This window comes from Diabrotica virgifera, chromosome 5 (genome assembly GCF_917563875.1).
Source record: "Diabrotica virgifera virgifera chromosome 5, PGI_DIABVI_V3a".
Lineage (NCBI taxonomy): Eukaryota > Metazoa > Arthropoda > Insecta > Coleoptera > Chrysomelidae > Diabrotica > Diabrotica virgifera.
The window spans coordinates 3,268,854-3,292,668 of NC_065447.1; the positions used below are offsets into that span (position 1 = coordinate 3,268,854).

Consider the following 23,815-nt stretch of genomic DNA (forward strand, 5'->3'; position numbering starts at 1 on the left):
ATTGTGAAAAATAAACGTATTTTACTCTTGAGCAAAATTCATATTTTTTGACATACCTATAATAGAATAAAATTAATAAAATTTGACATAAGATGGTTGTATTTTAGGTTTTAGACCATGCAAAACTTTTTATTAAGAATCACTTTTTTTCGTAAAATTAATAATAAAAGAGTTATCTGAATTGAAATAACTGAAAATAATGTTAGTTTTCAATAATTTTTCAAAAAAAAATTTTCAATTAGAAGAATGTAATTGCATACTAGAATATAGTTTTTAATTCCAAACAACTTTTCAATATTGTGAAAAATAAAGCTACTTTACTCTTGAGTGAAATTCAAACTTTTTGACATACCTCGTATAATATTCAAAAAAATTGATATTTGATGGTTAAATCTTAGGTTTTGGACCATGCAGAGCTTTTTATGAAGAATAACTTTTTTTCGTAAATTTAATAATAAAAAAGTTTTCCATATGGATACAACTTACAGGGACATACTGTATAATATTTTCGTCGTTTATTGTTAATTTTGTAAAATATGTCAATAAACTAAATAAATAACTTATTTTTATTTTTTTATATAACCCTTTTAGTATTCAAAATTATGTTAGACAGATATACATAAATCAATAATTAATATGAAAAAATCGTATACATATTTTAAATATCTAATATGAAAACCACGTATACAATAGAACTTAAGAATGAATAACTCGTAGGTCAGGTAAAAAATTAAATATTAACAATGTATGTGCAAAATTTATGTGTAACTATCGAAATGTGTCCAAATTAAAAATACGTAAAGATAGTTTTTTGTTTTTATGTTATAATGTGCAGTAAATCAGTTTTTTGCCTCTCCTGTAAAATTGTATTTTATTGAGATACGAGGTTTTCACACTAAGCCATCGATATGATCAACGAAAAAAGAAGATAAATTTGGTGACTTTTCTAGTAACTTTCTTGGGGTTGAATCTGTCTTTTTAGTTTACTCCTCTTGGTTAAAAAATCAACTATAACATGTTTCGTTTTGTAGATATTTAAAAAAAACTATAGATTTTACGTTTTTGCGGATTTTTATTTAAAATTTTTTTTGCAAAAAAATAATTATAATCTGGTTTTAGAAACATACACTAAAATATAAAATAAAAACGTAATTAAAGATCAAAATAAATCGTATGCTAGTACAATTCAATTGAATTTAATAACTTTAAATTATTTTACAAACAATATCTTATCATACTAATGAATGCATAAATTAGTTACTAACTTAAATAAACAACCAAATTTTAAATCTACCCTAAAGGTAAAGAAAATGAAAATGATAAATCATGTTCTCCAAGTCACCTACACTAGTGGTCACAACATTTACTCATTGTAACTTGTTTTACAGATTGTAAATAAATTTAGAGGTTAAATAAAAAGAAATAATTTACTAATGTTTAAGAGGCTTAATAAATTAAAAATAGGTATGCATCTTGTTTAATTTCACTCCTTCAAGGAATAAACACAACTCTACATTTGAAAGTGTGTCAATGGAAACATTTTTTTGTCGGTCTCTGAGACCCGATGTTAGCTTTAATGTTCAGAAAACCTATGTTAGTTGCGGAAGGTTAAATGCTTTTTCAAATCTCCCTCCACCTTGACTAAATTGCTTAGAACAAATTTCACACCTGTAAAGCTAAAGCTTTTCTTCAGTGTGTGTACTTAAGTGTTTTTGCAGCTGTTTGCATACCTAAATTGCATGAAATAAATTTCACACTTGTGAGGTTTTTCCCGAGTGTGCACTCTCAAATGATATTTCAAAACACCTGCTGTAATAAACTGCTTAAAACAAATATCACACTTGTGAGGTTTTTCTCCAGTGTGCACTTTTAAATGTGTTTTTAAAATACTTGCTTGACTAAATTGCTTAACACAAATTTCACACTTGTGAGATTTTTCTCCAGTGTGCACACTCAAATGTCTTTTCAAATGACTTGCTTGACTAAATTGCTTAGAACAAATTTAACACTTATGAAGCTCTTCTCCAGTGTACACTTTTAAATGTGTTTTTAAACTAACTGCTTGACTATATTGCTTAAAACAAATCTCACACTTATCAAGGTTTTTCTCCAGTATGCCCTCTTAAGTGTGTTTTTAAAGTACCTGCTTCACTAAATTGCTTAAAACAAATCTCACACTTATGCTGTTTTTCTCCAGTGTGCACTTTCAAATGTGTTTTTAAAATACTTGCTTGACTAAATTGCTTAAAACAAATTTCACACTTGTGAGGTTTTTCCCCAGTGTGCACACTCAAATGTCTTTTCAAATGACCTGCTTGACTAAATTGCTTAAAACAAATCTCACACTTATAAGGTTTTTCTCCAGAATGCACTCTTAAGTGTGTTTTTAAAGTACCTGCTTCACTAAATTGCTTAAAACAAATCTCACACTTATGCGGTTTTTCTCCAGTGTGCACTTTTAAATGTGTTTTTAAAATACTTGCTTGACTAAATTGCTTAAAACAAATTTCACACTTGTGAGATTTTTCTCCAGTGTGCACACTCAAATGTCTTTTCAAATGACTTGCTTGACTAAATTGCTTAGAACAAATTTAACACTTATGAAGCTCTTCTCCAGTGTACACTTTTAAATGTGTTTTTAAACTAACTGCTTGACTATATTGCTTAAAACAAATCTCACACTTATCAAGGTTTTTCTCCAGTATGCCCTCTTAAGTGTGTTTTTAAAGTACCTGCTTCACTAAATTGCTTAAAACAAATCTCACACTTATGCGGTTTTTCTCCAGTGTGCACTTTCAAATGTGTTTTTAAAATACTTGCTTGACTAAATTGCTTAAAACAAATTTCACACTTGTGAGGTTTTTCCCCAGTGTGCACACTCAAATGTCTTTTCAAATGACCTGCTTGACTAAATTGCTTAAAACAAATCTCACACTTATAAGGTTTTTCTCCATTATGCACTCTTAAGTGTGTTTTTAAAGAACTTGCTTCACTAAACTGCTTAAAACAAATCTCACACTTATAAGGTTTTTCTCCAGTATGCAGTCTTAAGTGTGTTTTTAAAGTACCTGCTTCACTAAATTGCTTAAAACAAATCTCACACTTATGCGGATTTTCTCCAGTGTGCACTGTCAAATGTCTTTTCAAATAACTTAATTCACTAAATTGCTTAAAACAAATTTCACACTTATGAGGTTTTTCCCCAGTGTGCACACTCAAATGTCTTTTCAAATGACCTGCTTGACTAAATTGCTTAAAACAAATCTCACACTTATAAGGTTTTTCTCCAGTATGCACTCTTAAGTGTGTTTTTAAAGAACTTGCTTCACTAAACTGCTTAAAACAAATCTCACACTTATAAGGTTTTTCTCCAGTATGCACTATTAAGTGTGTTTTTAAAGAACTTGCTTCACTAAACTGCTTAAAACAAATCTCACACTTATGCGGTTTTTCTCCAGTGTGCACATTCAAATGTGTTTTTAAAATACTTGCTTGACTAAATTGCTTAAAACAAATTTCACACTTGTGAGGTTTTTCCCCAGTGTGCACACTCAAATGTCTTTTCAAATGAGCTGCTTGACTAAATTGCTTAAAACAAATCTCACACTTATAAGGTTTTTCTCCAGTATGCACTATTAAGTGTGTTTTTAAAGAACTTGCTTCACTAAACTGCTTAAAACAAATCTCACACTTATGCGGATTTTCTCCAGAGTGCACTGTCAAATGTCTTTTCAAATAACTTAATTCACTAAATTGCTTAAAACAAATTTCACACTTATGAGGTTTTTCCCCAGTGTGCACACTCAAATGTCTTTTCAAAGGACCTGCTTGACTAAATTGCTTAAAACAAATCTCACACTTATGAGGTTTTTCCCCCGTGTGTGTCCTTAAATGTGCTTTAAATGTACCTGTTTGTCTAAATTGCTTAAAACAAGTCTCACACTTATAAGGTTTTTCTCCAGTATGCACTCTTAAGTGTGTTTTTAAAGCACCTGCTTCACTAAATTGCTTAAAACAAATTTCACACTTATAAGGTTTTTCTCCAGTATGCACTCTTAAATGTGTTTTAAAATTAATTGCCTGTCTAAATTGCTTAAAACAAATCTCACACTTATAAGGTTTTTCTCCAGTATGCACTCTTAAGTGTGTTTTTAAAGCACCTGCTTCACTAAATTGCTTAAAACAAATCTCACACTTATAAGGTTTTTCTCCAGTATGCACTCTTAAGTGTGTTTTTAAAGTACCTGCTTCAGTAAATTGCTTAAAACAAATCTCACACTTATAAGGTTTTTCTCCAGTATGCAGTCTTAAGTGTGTTTTTAAAGTACCTGCTTGACTAAATTGCTTAAAACAAATCTCACACTTATAAGGTTTTTCTCCAGTATGCAGTCTTAAGTGTGTTTTTAAAGTACCTGCTTCACTAAATTGCTTAAAACAAATCTCACACTTATAAGGTTTTTCTCCAGTATGCAGTCTTAAGTGTGTTTTTAAAGTACCTGCTTCACTAAATTGCTTAAAACAAATCTCACACTTATGCGGATTTTCTCCAGTGTGCACTGTCAAATGTCTTTTCAAATAACTTAATTCACTAAATTGCTTAAAACAAATTTCACACTTATGAGGTTTTTCTCCAGTGTGCACTGTCAAATGTCTTTTCAAATAACTTAATTCACTAAATTGCTTAAAACAAATTTCACACTTATGAGGTTTTTCTCCAGTGTGCACTTTCAAATGTGTTTTTAAAATACTTGCTTGACTAAATTGCTTAAAACAAATCTCACACTTATGAGGTTTTTCCCCCGTGTGTGTCCTTAAATGTGCTTTAAAAGTACCTGCTTGTCTAAATTGCTTAAAACAAATTTCACACTTATAAGGTTTTTCTCCAGTATGCACTCTTAAGTGTGTTTTTAAAGCACCTGCTTCACTAAATCGCTTAAAACAAATTTCACACTTATAAGATTTTTCTCCAGTATGCAGTCTTAAGTGTGTTTTTAAAGCACCTGCTTCACTAAATCGCTTAAAACAAATTTCACACTTATAAGGTTTTTCTCCAGTGTGCACTGTCAAATGTCTTTTCAAATGACCTGCTTGACTAAATTGCTTAAAACAAATCTCACACTTATAAGGTTTTACTCTAGGGTGCATTCTCAAATGTATTTTCAAATCGTTTGCTTCGCTGAATTTCTTAAGGCAAACTTCACAGTCCAGCTTTATTTTAAATTTGTGTGTTTTTATGTGTAATTTAAGACTGTCTACAGTACTAAATTGTTTAGAACAAATTTCACACTTGTAAGACTTTTTCCCAGTGTGTATTTTCACGAGTTTGTTGAAATCACTTTTGTGGCCAAGCTGATTAATACAAATTTCACATTTTTTTTCTTCATCTGGTTGAATCCCACAGTCTTTGTTACATGCATGTAGAGATGTTGTTTTCATAATTCCCAATGTGTCCTTCTCTCTGAGAGTTCCTAAAAGGAAAGAAAATATTTAATACAAAGCAAGGAAACATTTTAGGGTGATTCCACTTCAAATCACTCAATTTTGGATAAAAAAAAATTTGGATCTTCGATTTGTCTGAAAATTGGTATATAGCATCTGCGGGATGTAGTTTAAACGATTTTACAGTAATTTGGTACTTATTTAAACAAATTTGCATTTTCTATCGTAAAGTATCAATGGAAAACAATATTTTAATAAGGCTTTTCATTCACAGTAATTTGTTTGGAGCTTCTGTCATGTGTCACATAATGTTAATATATCTACGTACGTTATTGGCATATATGCTTTAAATTGCATGTGACAGAAAAAAGGCACGTCTGTGATTAGAGACATTTATAACATTTATTCTAGTTATTTTAGTTGTCGATAGATGGCGCTATAATCTAAGAAAGAATTATTTCGGAATTACATAATATATCTACGAATGTAATCTGTACAATTTATAAGACTATACAAATCAAAGAAAATACCATTTTATAAATGCAATAAAAAACACAATTGATTTGTTTTTATGCCAAATTGAAAATAGAATGTGACAACTGTCAGATTTAACTGCTCCTCCTAAGTGCCTTATCTATCGAGGTTGGCGATCAATATGGCAAATTTCTTTCTGCTCTGGGCTTGATGGATTAAGTCATTCCCTGTTGTGTGGGTCCAATCTCTGATGTTTCGGAGCCAGTATATTTTCTTTCTTCCTATACCCCTTTTACCTTCGATTTTGCCTTCTAATATTACCTGAATCTGCTCAAATTCCCCATGGCGCATTATGTGTCCTAGATATGACGTCTTTCTAATTTTGATTCTATTGACCAGATGAGGACGTGTGTTCATTATTTCCAGTATTTCTTCATTTGTAGTTTTGCTGGTCCAGCTTATTCTTAGCATTCGGCGGTACATACATATTTCGAATGAATAGGGAACTTGCACAATTTTTTTTATTACATAATAATGTTCAGTTTTGTTTAAAAATGAGATTTCCAAAATTTCAGGCTTCAAAAACTCATAATAACTTCGAAATACATATTTAAAGTCTTCTGCGGTATAAAATAGTTCAAACGACCCGTGACGTCACATAGTTTTACATTAGTTATTATTATGGTTATATTTCGCTGTGTCTAGGTACACGCTAACGTGTACGCAAATAAAAAAGTTAGCATACACTCAAATTAAACTTCATCAAGCCAGTGACGTCATTATTAAGCGTGCGCAGTGACTATATTTTGGTACAAGCTATTTTGAAATGTTTAGTGTTTGTTTGATAGAAAAATATTTGTTAAAGGAAGGGAAGCAGAACTATTCAGATGTTTCAAACTTAATTGTAATAAATCAATGTATATAAAAAAGTATATATTTAGGTTAGCAAAATAAATATATGTATTTAGTTGACATAACACGTACACAATATTGTTAAAATAATTTTTATACGAAAGTTAATTATTATAATCAATTATTCTAAATGGGAAATAAGCCACACTTTAACTAAAAATGATTTTATTAACGTTTCGACGTCCAAATCGGATGTCATTGTCAAAATACAAAAATTAGTCAGATTAAATAAATTATTAGAAAAATTTTTACTAAGTAACAACATTTTTGTTTAATTTAATAATATTTTGTATTTTTCCAACGACGTCCGATTTAGACGTCGAAACGTCAATAAAATCATTTTTTAGGTAAATTGTGGCTTAGTTCCATTTAGAATAGTTGATTACAAAAATGCCACAAGGAAATAGCTTCAGAATAAGTTAATTATTATTGTGAAAGCTTTAGGTCTTCCTTTTATTTTAATTTTGGACGGTAATGGTAATACTATTTTACTTATAACTAAAAAAATATATATTAATTTATAGTCTCTTAACTTTTTCATACTGTTTTAAAATGTTAAACTCATTAAAACAACTAAATAATTGTACACACTGCATAGTTAATTTAAAAACAAACATAAACAAATAAAAAATAAGAAATCTCTTCACTAATCAATATTAAAATTAAAGTGTAAACACAACGCGATTAAGCAAATTCCAACACTCTGACACTCTAATTTTTTAATTTCCGTACACGTTAGGGTGTACCTAGACACAGCGTTATATTTAGGTATATTCTTCTTCTCCTTCTTTAGTTTATTGGCCTCCACCTACTTGGGTATTTGGCCAGCTCGTCGTTGGAGAATAAAGGAAAAATATTTATATTCTAATGACATTTATCGTATGTCGTTGTAATAATATATACCAGTTTGTTGGGATTGGAGTTTGATACAGTTTTTGAAGAAAAGTAAAGAAGGTTTACTATTGAAAATAAAACCATTTTGTAAAAGTGCAAATTTTCTATGAATAGTCCAAACGATCAAACACACTTTTAACGTCACATAACGTTTGTATTATTACATAATGTATTTTTTACTGACGTTTATAATGTCTAATTTAAAATTATATATACAATTGGTGTAGAATGTTAATGTACAACCCTGTGAAGTCATGACGCGTTTTGAGGTGGCTGGTATAAGTTGAATTTTTAGTCGTCTTTAGGGGCCAAACGAAAGACAAACAAAACTTTTTTATCTTTGATACAGGTTCTAAATTATGTTCTGTTGTGATTTATAATATTTTTTTCGAATTTAAAATTTTATGCAAGTTCCCTATTCAGTTTGTTGACGTCATACTCTTTTAATGTCCAGGTCTCAGCCATATAGTAATAGAGACCACATATAACACTTTAGTGCTCTCAATCTTATTGTGACTGATAGCTTGGGGTTACAGAACATTTTACGCATATTCATGAAGCCAGATCTTGCCATTTCAATGCGTCTTCTAATTTCTTTTGAGTGGTCTAGCTGACTGTTTGTTTAGTCTGCCCAGGTATATGAAGCTCTTGGAACTCTGAAGGGTGATACCATTGATTTGTATGTTGGGTGTAATTTGTTCATGGGGGTTCTTGTGGAATACCATGATTTTGGTTTTGGAAAGATTTATATCCAAGCCCAATCTGTGACTTTCTTTTGATAGTATGTTCAGATTTAACTAAAATGTAATAAATGTGTATTATCACGGACTTACCTTTTTTTCTATCATTTGTGACGCACTGAAAAATGGTCATGAAAAAGACCATACCAATGATACAAACCAAAGACGTATGACGTAGATATATTAATATTATGTGACACATGACAGAAGCTCGAAACAAATGACAATCGATGAAAAGTCCTATAGAAGTGACTCAAAAATGTCAATATATGGCATTATAACAAGTTATTTTGATTCAAAACAAGTTTTTGATCAAATTTTATAGTGTAGAAAACGTTAAAACACCGTCTTTTACATTTCCCTCTATTCCCAAAATACATCACAATCGATTTGGCTGAAAATTTGCCCACAGATAGCCAAAACATAGGACTTTAAGTGGTCAGAAAGATTTGAATTACATTACAATACCAAAAAAGTTACATGCAATATCATAGTCAAAAATATATGCATCTACTGTAAGTACAATTAACTCGGAAAATATCGACCTCACGAAAAAAAAAAAGAAATTAAAAAGAAATTGTAATAATTGTAAATACGATTTATTTGGGACAATTTCAGTTCCTGCCATTTTTGTCGAAAAGTTAAAAATGGAGGAGATATTGAGCAAAAACGGTTCTACTTTAAAATCAAGATGGCGGCTAACGTAACGAAGGAATTCATTCGCGATTTTAAATTTAGGCTACTATTGACCCCCCTAAAGATTAGAAAAATAAAATTTTGGTCAGCTCGGCATGCAAGGTCAAATTCTATCACGACTGGACTAATACACTTTTGAGTCTGATATTATTGCATGTAACTTTTTTGGTATTGTAATATTAGACCAGTAAGGATCTGTTTTTAGGTGGATGTGAGAGGTGGCATTCAGATTTTTGCGGATAAAGTTAGGTGATAACTTCGTTAATAATAATTGATTTATGCTCCTTCTCAAATATGCCCGGAACATTAATAAAAAAAATAAAATATTTAAAAATTTCAAAAAAATTTCGTTTTTTTCTACTCTTTTTGCTTATAACTTTAAAACGATTCATTTTGGAACAAAGTCGAATAGGAATAAAACAAAGATAATTAAATTTTCTATCAAATGCGATTGGTTAAAACTGTCTTAATTTATCACCCTTGTCCTTTATCAAGCCTGTCCTTATTCAATGATTTTCCATCACTTAGGTTACACTTGGAACATTCCTAATTCCCTTAGAAAATTTATGTAATGTGCTAAAACCGTACACCAAATTTCATTAAAATTGACTTGCTAGATTTTGAATAATAATTTTGCAATCTAAACTTTTTTTAAAAAATTAAATTTTTTAAAATCTTGCACAACAAAAACTAGAAAATACAAAGATTTGTCAATCTTTTTACATATAAAGAAGAACTCCATCTATCTAATGCACTTTACAGAATTGAAATCGGATTGTTTAAGCAGCCTCAGCAATGTTTTAAAGTTATAAACAATTTTTTGGCTTATAAACAAATTAGTCCTGTGGCCAGGAGGGGGTGCTACGGGCTTCTTTATTTAGATGGACTTACCCAAGATTTTTATGTATTTTTTGACCCGTAGAACACGATTTTTTTGGGTAACAGTTGATCCGGATGTCGATAAGATTGTTATAAACAAAGAACTTGAGGAATTACATAACATTGATTTTTGGCAAAAAAAAATTTTTTTTTGTATTTCTTGGGTAATTCTAAGCAAAAAATATTTTAAAATAAAAAAATCTACGGTTTCGTTTTGATTAAAATCTGTCTTCCTCCATCCCCCGATAGTACTATTTCTAGGTCTACCTGTTGTCAAGGAGGCTCTAAGGAAGACAGATTTTTAACATTCCGACCGTAGATTGTCGATATAAATTTAAACAATTTATATCGCAGTATGGATAGAACGCCCTCTAACGGGGAATAAATGGGGGGAAAACGGGGCTTTCAAGGCTAAACGGGGAAAAACGCCCTCGAAATTCATTTCGCAAAAAATGTTTTTACAAGTTTTTTCGTAGGATGCATAGTTTTCGAGATAAACGCAGTGGAACTTTCAAAAATTCGAAAAATTGCAATTTTTGAACGCGAATAACTTTTGAATAAAAAATAAAATAGCAATTCTGCTGACAGCATTTGAAAGTTTAAGTCAAATTATACCGCTTTTAATTATTTGCATTGCTAAAAATTAATTTTTTTATTATTAAACAAAGCTATTTGTTGATAAGCCAAAAAATTGTTTATAAGTTTAAAACATTGCTGAAGCCCCTTAAATAATCTGATTTTAATTCTGTAAAGTGTATTAGATAGGTAGAGCACATCTTTATATGTAAAAAAATTAGACAACTTCTAAGTGGTCTCCTTTTTGTTCAGAAAGATTTTAAAAAATTTGAACTTTTTTAAAAACATTTAGATTGCAAATTTATTATGCAAAATCTATTAGGTCGATTTTAATGAAATTTGGTAAACGGTTTAAGTATATTACACAGAATTTCCTAAGCGAATTACTAAGGTTCTAAGTGCCACCAAAGAGGTTAAAACATTGAATAACAACAGGCGTATTTTGCCCCCTTATTTTGTATTTATTGCTATATTGCAGAAAAGGTAATACGTTAAGACATTTTTGACCAGTCGTATTTCATACAAAATTCAATATAAGCAAAGAAAGCAGAAAAAAATCGACGTTTTTCGAAATTTTTAAATATTTTAATTTTTTTATTAATGTTCCGGGCATATTTGAGAAGGAGCATAAGTCAATTATTTATTATTACTGAAGGTGTCACCTAACTTTATCTGCAAAAATCAGAATGCCACCTTTCACATCCAAAAATAGACGTTTTTTCACAGATCCTTACTGGTCTATATACATGTTATATCCGTTTTTACCAACTAGCCTTAATAATGAAGTACCTACTTATTTCCCATCAGGATATATCAGGTGTCAGCCATCTGAATCGACGCATCCAGTTTCAATGCCAATGTCAGCGAGAACTACTACGTCCAGGCTTTCTCACGACCTCAGCATTTTGTTAAACATATAAAACCATTTGCCGGTGTTTAATTTTTGTTCGTAATAATTTAGATTTAGTACATGTAACTTTAATTCTTGTATTTTCAAAATAAAATATTTTTTAAAAAGTCAAAAAAGTTTTAAGTGATATAAAAATTGGCGCAGTCAGTAGGATCTGGAAACGTTGTTAGAACACGGAAAGGCCTAACTAACAACGGTGGATTCCAATCCTTTGATTCAGAAACGAACCATCCAAAAGGCAGAGCCGTCATCACTTTGCAGATATCTACGGATTAGGAACACCTGGTGAAGCCCCTGGTAGAGACGCTGTCGAGAACAAGACGACTAGATGTTTTTGGATTTAGTGTAAGTCTAATATTGAATCATCTCGTATATTATTATTACATTATTTTACAATATTATTATTATTATTATTATTGAATACTGTTCGATATTCCAATATTGATTATACTGAAAATCAATAAAAACAACTACATATTTATTCTCATTATTTGACGTTTATACTGTAAATCGTCAATTTTTTTTTATTTATTGTTGTTATAAAACGCCGGAAACACGCACTTTTCGCTCATCGGGCAGTTATTATAAGAACATTTTTTTTAAATACTAAATACAACCACTAAATATTTTTCTGATTATCTTTTAACTATTTGACGTTTATTCTGTTAATCGTCATTCCTTTATTTTCACTATTGTTCTTATATACACGTCTGAAACACGCACATTTCGCTAATCAGACAGTTGTTATAAGAACATTTTTGATATTTTTTATTATTTCTGATTATTATTTGATATTTAAATTGATTTATTTGACCATTTTTATTTTTATTATTTGATATTTTGATTAATTCATATTTAATTTGTTTTATTTGACCATTTTTTATTTTTGATTTATTGATTACCTGTTTTATTTAAATTTATTTGATCATCATGACTGACAACAGTAATACTTCTCGTCCCGCAGTCCCCGTATCTCATATCGAGAATGAACCCGAAGTAGAACCTTATAAACTATCCGAAATATTTTCGATCGTACCCGAATTTGAAGGCGATCAAATATTCTTACAAACTTTTCTAAATGCTTGTGATTATGCCTATAATATATCTACGCGTGATCAAAAACAGCTATTAGTAATTCACATAAAAAATAAACTTCGTGGAAGAGCAGCGCAGCTCATAAGCTCTAGAAATCCATTATCGTATCTTGAAATCAAACAACTTCTTAATTCCCACTTTGGAGACACTAGAGACCTATCTTCTCTCATACAAGTTTTACAGAGAGTCAAACAACTTCCAAATGAATCGGCTCTTACATTCCTCAATCGTGTCCAAGTCCTTAATGCAAAAATGCATGCCAATATCCAGAAATCTGGCCTCACTCCTGAAGAGAAACAAGCCCAAATCGTACTAATCGAATCAATGGCGCTCAATACCTTATTGACCGGCCTAGATCCAAAAATTGCACATATTGTTCGTGCTAGTAATCCGAAAGACCTTCTTCAAGCTCAGGTCCGCATCAGACGAGAGCTACAATTATCATATTTCGAAATACAGAAAACCAATCGCCCCAATCCTCCCAGATCCAATCAAAATAATCAACCCATTAGAAGACCAAACTTTCAACCACCTAGATGCACCTTTTGTGGACGCATTGACCACTCAAACAACGAATATCGCTTTAGACAAAATTCCCAAAATACTTCCCAGAATTTTAACGATACTCGAAATTTCAGTAGCTATCAAAACTTCAATAATGCCCAAAATAATGGCTTTCAGAGGCAAAACTTCAGCCCGAATAATACCTATCAAAACACTAGACCTAACGACCAACAAAGACCTCAGTTCAATCAAAATAACCCACACATACGCCCTTCTGTAATTCATAAGAATCCAAATTTTTCGAGCGATAGACAGAGAGCTCATTTCGTTAACTATGAACCTGACTATGTTAATGATTATACCTCAGATCCAATTGAAAACTATCACTATGATGATTTCTCCGATAACATTTATCCATCTCCTAATTATTACCATTCATTCGATCAATCAACGGACTTAATTGATAGCCAAGACTATCAGGATTTTCTCACGGTTCCAAATCAAAACCACCCACCAGACAATGCCATTTCAATCAGCGAACCTTTGTCTCAAATAGAAAATCAGATCCAAACTCTAAATTTGGACGACATGAACCAGTCTCTGAATTTTCCAGAACAGAAATTTCTCTGAGCCCTCCTTTTGCTGTAAACTCCAAAAATCTCTATTATATAACAGACGCAGCAAACAAATTTAAACTACTTATCGATACCGGTGCTGGTCTCTCCATCTTTAAAGAAAATACCGCGAAAAATTTCAAACCGCGTTTTCCCGAAAGTATTACCATACAAGGTATTACAGACCAAAAACTTTTTGTCACCGAATCAACTTTAGTCCCGTTTCAAAAAGGAAACCCCCATAAGGTATTCATTTATGATTTAGATATTGATTTTGACGGAATCTTAGGCCTCGATTTTTTTGAACACTACGAATGTACCATAGACTTCAAGAACAAAAAATTAGTCACGAATTTTAAAACATTATCTCTTTACAAAGTAGAAACTGAAACTAATTCCCGTAGTAATGATTCCCCTAATCAAATAAAAAATCAAATTAAAATAGATCCTAGATCCGAGCAAATATCCAATTTAACATGTCATCTGTCGAATACAGATGCAATTTTGTATAAAAAAGAAAATGATAAAGTCCATACCCCCAACGCGTTAGTAAACGTGAATAAAAAAGAATTTCTGTCACCCATAGTAAACGGAAAAACAATTCCCAAAATTATCGATTTTTCCGATACCAAAATTAAATCCACTTCGAATCACCCTATCCTAAATTTTCTGTCAAACGATAACTTGGTAAATTATTGCACTGATAAAAGTGACCGAAACAACAATATCAAATCTCGACTTCGAACAGAACATATTAACGAGGAAGAACGAGTAACAAATATTTGCTTAAAATATAAAAACGAAAGAACCATTCAATCTGAAAATTCCGATGAACATCCTTTCAATGTTCTGCCCTATGCAGTTATTTGTCCCAATAACACAAAAAATAATACCCACGAATTTACACCGTTCAAACTCATTTTTGGATATTCTTCTATTAGACCACCCGAAATATTTTATAATGCAAAAACTCATGGATTTATACCTTACGCACTAATTTTTGGATATACTTCTGTAAGACCACCCGAAACACTTTATAATGAGGAAACTCGTTATCAAAGTACTTTAGGGACTTAAGTAATCCTAAAGCCAAAACCCAAAATAAGTTTATTCATCCTCCAGCCCTCTGCGTCCATTGCTGGACATAGGCCTTCCTCATTTTTGTCCATTGTGCTATATTTTGAGCACTTTGCATCCAACCCAAAATAAGTTTATTAGCCCTTTCGAAACCCAAGAAACCCACGTAAATTTTGTTACTTTATTAAATAGCAAATCCAATAGAATAATTAAAGTAAATTTTGATAAATTATCTATCATGAATTCTCTTTCAAATTCCTTAGACTAATTTCAGTCATCCACTCCCAGTATATGTTAACCCCAATCAACATTGGAATTTTCTTTCATGAAGAATTTATTTTATTTATTAAGCTCCACAGCCCTTGAAGACATAGTGTTGAGAAATTTAACTTTCCCCACAATTAGTATTAAGTTATTAAGTACATAATAATATTACACTGTACTACTATAATATAGACTATAGACAATATTACATTTATTTTTATTAAACACTTAATATTAAATATTTACAATATACAAATTTTATATAGTCTTTCCATACATTTTTTCTTTTAACTACTTGTTTCCATTGTTTTCTGTCTAAAGCCTTTTCTTTCTAATTCTTGATATGTTTAATTATTTTTCGTAAGTCTTCATATACTGTGACATTTAATATCCTTCCTGGTCTATCTTTTCTTCTTGATGTATTGATTTTCACGATAGTACAGTTTCAACATTTTTTCCTTTCCCATTCTTTCAATTTGTCCTAAATATCATATTCCATATGCTCTGATTGACATAAATATTTTTGACTCGTTATTTAAGTCTCTTATTCCATACAAAAAAAAAAAACAAATAGTCTGGCTAATTGACTAAGCCAAAGCCATTATAAAATAAAAAAAAGTCTCTTATTATTATTTCTACTCTATCAATAATTTATTTTCACACGATTCACACCTCTGTATCGCTCTTGTATTTTCTCTCCCATCTCTCTAAAAAATATATTTCTGATTTTTGTACCCATGTTTCACATGCGTATGTAGCTGTATGCCTGATAACTGTTTTGTAGATTATAATTTTTGTTTTTCTCGAGACATATTCGAATTTCACTAATGATCACAACACTCCATACTTTTTGTTTCCTTTTACTATTTTTGTCTTTATCTTTCCTTCCCCGTGTCCATTTTCACATAATTTCAGACTCACCTGAGTAAATTCGGAAACTCATTCGAACAGAAATTTTTTCATTCTCTCTAAGGCGAAATTATCTTCTTTTTCTTTATGTCTTTCTCCCATTATCATGCATTTTGTCTTTTCCTTATTTATTACTTATTTCCTTATTTATTAGAAGACTAAATCTTTTACCCCTTTTCTTTTCTATTATTATATTATTATTCATTAATCCTTTTAGTTCTTTCTTACGTGTCATTAATAGTGTTAAATCTATACATTGCCATACTTTGATGGCCATATTAAAAGAAAATATTTCCTGCATCTTTATTTTACTTTTTCTGATTATTCCTTCTAGTATTGGATAAAAAAAAGAGTCATTGATAATTTGTACCCTTACTGTCATCCTTCGTTTGTTTCAAAATTGCTTGGTTTATACCCCTTGTTTGCTTTTTCGTTATTTTGTTATCCATAGGCATTTTTTTTCCATCACGACGATTTTAATTAGTAGGCTTATCTCTTTATTTAGATCGTACATCTGTTGCCGCTTTACCTTATCATAGTCTTACATGATATAAGTCGTGAGTATAAGTTTACATGATTAAAGTCAACGAACAGGACATATTATACTGATGTTTATATTCGTAGCGCGATAGTGTGGATTCCTTTTAGCGCAAACGTTTGGTCTGTTGTCGACCGATTACTTCTAAAGTAAATTATGCCTGATATTCGACCAATATCTTTTACTTGTATTTATTTCGCTTTCCTTATGATTTGTATCAAGATTTTCTAAATTAACTACTTCGAACAACGCGATACCTTTATAGTTGTCACATTTAATTTTTGTCACATTTTCGTGTATGGGACGTACCCCTGCTATAACACACTCTGTTGATATTTTTTGTTTCTCATATGCTTTTTATCAAGTTATCAAGTTATGTATCTCTTTGTGTAGCCTTTTCTCTCCTACTTTTATCATTTCCGCCGATATTTCTGTTATTAGTTGAAATACTGATAAATTTTCTGCTCTTTTATTTTCGTTCAAATTTCCTAGACTTTTATTGTTTTCTCCCTTTATATAATTTTCTATTTCTTCCTTTGTAGAAGTTTCTATTACTATAAGGTCATATTCAATTTCATGGATTATTCTTCTTTCTTCTTCATTTTCGTATAGCAGTTGCGTAAAGTAAATTTGCCAATTTCTCATTAACAGCCTGGTTCATTTATTAATGTACCTTCATCATTTTTCATGTATGAGATATTTTTCTTATATCCTCTTTCCGTTGTTCTTGTTTCCTGATAAAAGGATTTAATGCTCCTTTTTGGAATCTTCCTCGACCTCTTTGAGTTTATATTCATTGTATTTTCTTTTGTTTTTGCATATTATTTTCATCATTCTCCTCAATTCTCTGTTTTCTTGTCTACTATAATCACTATTAATTGTTAAATTCTTATTCTTATTTTTCTAATTGCTTCTATTATTTTTTGGTATTCCCTCGTCACACAATTCTTTTGTTTTCTGTTTTCTATTAACTTTAACTTATGTTTCTTTACTGATATTTAACACTGTTTTTTTACGCTTTCACTTAATCTTTTCAATCTCAAAATTTTAAACGACAAATGGACCTTCTTTATATACAAAGACATGCAACCAATCAAAGATGTTATCGACAAAAAAAAATAACAGAATCTTAGACAATTTATTAGATACCACTGAAGAAAATGTACTTCGAATGCTGGCATTCAAATCTCATTCAAACTTCATTCAAATCTCATTCAAACCTCATTCAAATCTAAAAGCTCAAACTCACATAAGTCTCCTCAAACAAATCTCTAGTTCCGTTAACCTTAAATATACAGAAATAATCGCTAATACGAAACAATACGCTTTCCAAGAAAAAAACGTGAACTTGTTAACGGAATAGATTCAATATGGAAATCAATAGCAATAACCGGAAACTTAGATTCGTCAGATGGCGAATATTTCAATGAATGTATAAATTTATTAAGATACCCCGCGATGAGTATCAAATCGAAAACCTATTAAAAATTCAAATATCGGTTACCACTTCTTTCATTAAGAGTTTCAACGCGACAATCCGAAAATTACAAATAGACGAGGAAACCTTCAACAATAATATTAAAGAAATTAGAAAATCAATAATGAATATCTCTGACCAATTAAAATTCTATAAATCTCAAATCGATATGCTGAACTTTTGTGAATTGCTAATGGAAAACTATTCATTTATCGAAGATTCGTTAAATGATATAGTAAATGCTATAACTTTTGCTCGATTAAAAATATTACATAGTTCAATCATTACTCCGTTTGATTTAATTGAATAGCTTAATTAGGCATATATCACAATCATCACAGAAAAACAATCTTCATCTATCTATCTATACTTCAAACCTCCCTCAATATCTCAATATTATCGAATTACAGACTTATCAATTAGACACAAGAATTGTGTTTGTCTTAAATATTCCTTTAACTGATGCAGAACAATAAAATACTTTATATAGTCTCTATCCAATACCAATACTGGATAATCGAACAGGTTTACATTCAATTTTAACAAAAACACATAAATATATTGCGCGAAACTATGATTCTTTGTTATACCTTACAATAAATAGTCTTCGAGTCATGCAAAAGACTTCGAGCCAGAACTAAGATCTGTTACAATCCAATCGACAGCGATGCCATATGCGAAGCCCAACTTCTGAAGCGACAAGAACGCATTCCCAGAACATGCCAGACTTCCGCAGTATTTGCAAAGACCACAACGTCCAGAAGATCAGCATGAACCTTTGGCTCATAACAGTTTCTGAACCACCGCCCATTTCCATTAAATGCGAATCCAGAGAAGTCAAATCGACACCAACAGAAATCATCGACACCAACCACGTGCGATGCCTTTATTGGTAGTACAAGAGTACACTCCCAGAAATTGATCAATGCTTATGACAATGTTACGTACAAAAGTCACCCAGTTCAAATACCATTCAATTGCTGCAATCACTTTCATCACTTCCAAGATGAAAACCCAGTATCCAGCTAAGTGACTCCAGAGACCAAGAGGAGCGGATCCAACTGAATAGCAACAAACAGACAGTCTGAAAGTTGCTTCCACGCATCAACTTCCATCTTAAAGGGGGAGTTGTTATATCCGTTTTTACCAACTAGCCTTAATAATGAAGTACCTACTTATTTCCCATCAGGATATATCAGGTGTCAGCCATCTGAATCGACGCATCCAGTTTCAATGCCAATGTCAGCGAGAACTACTACGTCCAGGCTTTCTCACGACCTCAGCATTTTGTTAAACATATAAAACCATTTGCCGGTGTTTAATTTTTGTTCGTAATAATTTAGATTTAGTACATGTAACTTTAATTCTTGTATTTTCAAAATAAAATATTTTTTAAAAAGTCAAAAAAGTTTTAAGTGATATAAAATACATAATTCAAATCCTTCCAACCACTTAAGTCCTATGTTTTGGCTATCTGTGGGCAAATTTTCAGCCAAATCGATTATGATGTATTTTGGGAATGGAGGATAATGTAAAAAACGCTATTTTAACGTTTTCTACACTATAAAATTTGATCAAAAACTTGTTTTGAATCAAAATAACTTGCTATAATGCCATATAATGACATTTTTGAGTCCCTTCTGTTAAAATATTATTTTTTCCATTGATACTTTACGATAGAAAATGCAAATTTGTTTAAATAAACACCAAACCACTTAGTCGCTAAAGTCCACTTTTTCGAATAATTATGAAATCGGCTGTTAGGGACTGTTCAAGTATTACGTAACGCGGTTGGGGGCCGGTGGAGGGGGGGGGGGGTGTAAAAAAATCTTCAAAAATTGCGTTACGCCATAGTTAAACTCCCATAAGAGTGCGTTACGCAGGGGGGAAGGGGGGTCAAAAATCTTGAAAAATCGCGTTACGTAATACTTGAACGATCCCTTAGAATCTACAAAACAGTAATTTGACCAGTGGTCACATATGGATGTGAAACGTGGACCCGCTCAATCACTGATGAAAATCAACTGAGAATCTTTGAGCTATTTTGAGATTGATGCTATTTGAGAATTTTTTGAGCGCAAAATTAATACTAAGAAAGATGTTTAGACCAACCCATTGCAGTGATGGTTCGTGGAGGATTAAAATAAACTATGAGCTGGATGAATTAATGCAGAGCGCACATATTAGTCTAAGAGCTAGTGAACCCTCCGATTAACGGTCTTCCTGTACGGCTAGAAATTTGTATAGTGATAATTCATAGCACACCAAGGCTAAAAACCATGACCTGGCAGGCATCAGCTCTGCACGTGTATCTACCAGGTGAATCGAAAAGTGCATAGTTTAGGGGAAAAATAAGTCATTTATAGTCCAATAAATAGCCGTTTTGGAGTGTAATTTCCAGGGGCAACTCCGAATTGCATGAAAATTTGGATTTAGGTTCTACTTACCCACCACTTCAAAGGTTGAAAATGTGCCGTTGGTTGCTTTTACTTGAGGGATGACATTTACCCCTTCTCGGGGGGGGGGGCGAAGGCGAAAAATACATGTTTAAAATAAGGCCGGAAATGGATAAATTGACTTATTTTAAACAAATTTTGTTCTATAAAGTTTTTTACGTAAGTCAATACTTTTCAAGTTATTCGTGATTTAAAATGTTGATTTTTCGACAAAAAAACTACGTTTTCAGACCGTTTTTCCGAAATAACTCAAAAAGTAAATATTTTACCGAAAAAAATATTTTTAGCAAAAGTGTAGCCTATAAAAAAAGAAAAAAATGTACAAGTAAAGTCTACAAATTGAATAGAAGCAAAGTTGTAGCTCATGAAAAATACGTTCTTATTCGTTTAAGTCCAAATCGAAAAATTCGACGCGAAATCACCGAAGAAAGAAGCATTTTTCGGGAAAACCTTATTAACATTTTTAAAGTATCGGAAAAAAGCTTAGTATTTGTTTTTTACAAAAGTTTACAGCATCAAAAATAAACGAGTTACACTGAAAAAAAGTTTTTTTTTGGTAAAAAAAAATCGTGAAAACCTCCCTCTATTTAGCACCCTAAATGAAATTAATCGTTTGGCTTTACCATCTATTTTAACTGTATGTGTATTGTTTATATGATCTATACGTTTGATTAGTTTGAAGTGCTTATTTTTGAAAACATTTGGTTTTAAAGTAAAAAAAAATTCTAAAAATTTTTGAAAAATTTAATTTTTTCAAAATAACTTAAAAAGTATTAGTGATAAGCAAAATCTTAAAGAGTAAAAAAATGTAGGTTTTGCTATTATAAATATGCTAGTTTCATTCTGTTTCTCCGTAAGACAAAAATGGTTAAGATATGACGGTTCAAAATTTGCATATATTAGTGATTAGTGACCCATTCAAGCTTTCTCAATTATAACCCTTTCAAACATACACACTTCAAACCGGTGAGACTGATAGATCATATAAAAAATAGATAGGTAAGTAAATTGTTTGTAAAGCGGTAGCGATTATTTTCATTGGGGGAGCTAAACACGGCGAGATTTTCATGATTTTTTACAAAAAAAAAGAGGGCCAACTTTATTTTACGCGTAACTCGCTTATTTTTAATGCTAAAACTTTTGTTAACAATTATAACAAAGCTTTTTATAAACACTTTAAAAAGTTTAAATGGGTTTTTCCGGAAAAGTGCTTAATTTTCCGGTGATTTCACCTTGAAATATTCGATTTGGAATTAGACGAATAAGAACTGATTTTTCATGAGCTACAACTTTAACAATTATAACAAAGCTTTTTATAAACACTTTAAAAAGTTTAAATGGGTTTTTCCGGAAAAGTGCTTAATTTTCCGGTGATTTCACCTTGAAATATTCGATTTGGAATTAGACGAATAAGAACTTATTTTTCATGAGCTACAACTTTGTTTTTATTTGATTGATAGACTTTATTGATACACCATTTTTTGGGCTTTTTATAAGCTACACTTTTGATAAGGATATTTTTTTCGATAAAATATTTACTTTTTGAGTTATTTGCGAAAAACCGTCTGAAAACGTAGTTTTTTTTGTCGAAAAATCAACATTTTCAATGGCAAATAACTCGAAAAGTATTGACTTACGTAAAAAACTCTATAGAACAAAAGTTGCTTAAAATCAGTCAATTTATTAATTTCCGGTCTTATCTTGAACGTATGTTTTTTCACCCCCGAGAAGGGGTGACTGTCATCCCCCAAGTAAAAGCAACCAAAGTCACAATTTCAACTTTGAAGTGGAAGGTAAGTAGAACCTAAATCCAAATTTTCATGCAATTCGGAGTTGCCCCTGAAAATGACACGGTATCGCCGAATTTCCTGTTCATTTACTGGGCTATTAGAAGAAATGTGTACAATGCTAGGCAATTCTGAACAGCATAAGCCAAGCCGCACACCAAAGAAACATGAAACGAAAAACATGAAACATGAAACGAAAAACATGTTTCATGAAAAGAAAACACTGCTAAACAAATCTCAAAGTCCGCCTACCAATGAAACGAGTGTGATTTATGCTCATGACACATTTTTATTTTCGGAGAGTTTCATAAATGGCCGGACATATATTTGTTAACAGTGGTTTATTTCCATGAAACGTAATTTACGTTTCATGTTTCTTTGATGTGCCTTAGACCTTGCCAGGCGTTTAGAGTTTTTTATTAGATTAGGGTTTTTTCCTAAAATTATTTTTTTTGCATAGAACAAAGTTTTTTTAGGTTTTTTGAATCATTCCAAACAGAAAATGTATTTAGTGACTTTTCTCTTAGGTTAATAGTTTTTGACATATAAGCGATTAAACATTTTAAAAATCGCGAAATCAGCCATTTTTAACCCTGAATCGGACAAATAACTGAAAATTTCAATGTTGCCAAGGTAGGTATATTCTTTAGACGACCATTGATGAAATTCCGAAGAGTTTTCTGCAATACAATATCAAAAACCCCCTTGTTTTTTAATTGCTAATCAAGCGGGTGCAACACTGTAGTATAAATGAGGACGTTTGAGTTTGCATAGATTCATTATCTCGAGAATGGGCAAATCTGAAGAGAAATCCTCGGACAGGTCGATTTTTATTTTTTTGACATATATATAATACTAGTGACGTCATACATTTGGGCGTGATGACGTAATCGATGATTTTTTTGAATGGGAGTAGGGGCCGTGTGATAGCTCATTTGAAAGGTTATTTAATTATCTAATCAGAAATATAAACATTAACATAATTATTTATACACGATGTACAAAAAAAATTTTTATTAAATTAATTTACACAAAAAGAAGAAAAATTTTTTGCACACCATTTGTATAAATAGTTAGGTTATCGTTTATACGCACACCGGCAAAATTAGCCGAACACCTTAAAAATGGGACATGTTTGATGTCACGAATTTCCTAAACCAGTGGTCCGATTTGAGTGATTCTTTTAGTATCTTATAGCCTTATTATTTAAAAATATTGTTGTAATAATATTGTTGCCAGACAGCTAAATATAATTTTATACCGGATGTAACAATAATACTGTGTTTTTTTCATAAAGTTTGGAACACCCTGTGGAAAATTCTGGCATATATAAAATATTGAAATTAATACTCAATTATAGCCTTGGGTTTTCTTAATATTTTCTTTTTTGAAGTTATACTTCTTTACCGGCGATAGAGGGTGATTTTTTTATATGTTAAAACCTATCAGCCCGGCGCATGCGCATTATAACTTTGTTCTGATTGGATGTTCAAATGACATGTCAAAAATTATCCGATATGGCAGCTGTGGTTTGGAGGTAAAGGTAAAGGTAAACAAATGTATAATATATTAGT

The 23,815-nt window shown here is 31.2% G+C and overlaps 1 protein-coding gene across 8 annotated transcripts in view; it reads right to left on the minus strand.

Annotated features, from left to right (window-relative positions):
• Positions 1–1,180: 1,180 nt before the first annotated feature.
• Positions 1,181–23,815, minus strand: part of LOC114333367 (zinc finger protein 493) — a 77,419-nt gene continuing 54,784 nt past the window's right edge. Inside the window, exons 4-6 of one of the 8 annotated variants that reach the window (XM_050652234.1) lie at positions 4,413–5,468; positions 4,161–4,244; positions 1,181–3,068 (exon numbers count right to left, since the gene is read on the minus strand). In XM_050652234.1, coding sequence (XP_050508191.1) covers positions 2,686–3,068; positions 4,161–4,244; positions 4,413–5,468 — 1,523 coding nt within the window. In that variant the 3' untranslated portion in view covers positions 1,181–2,685. Of the gene's footprint in view, positions 5,469–23,815 lie in introns of all 8 variants that reach the window. The other 7 variants (XR_007698399.1, XM_050652231.1, XM_050652230.1 and 4 more) reach the window with 7 other exon arrangements.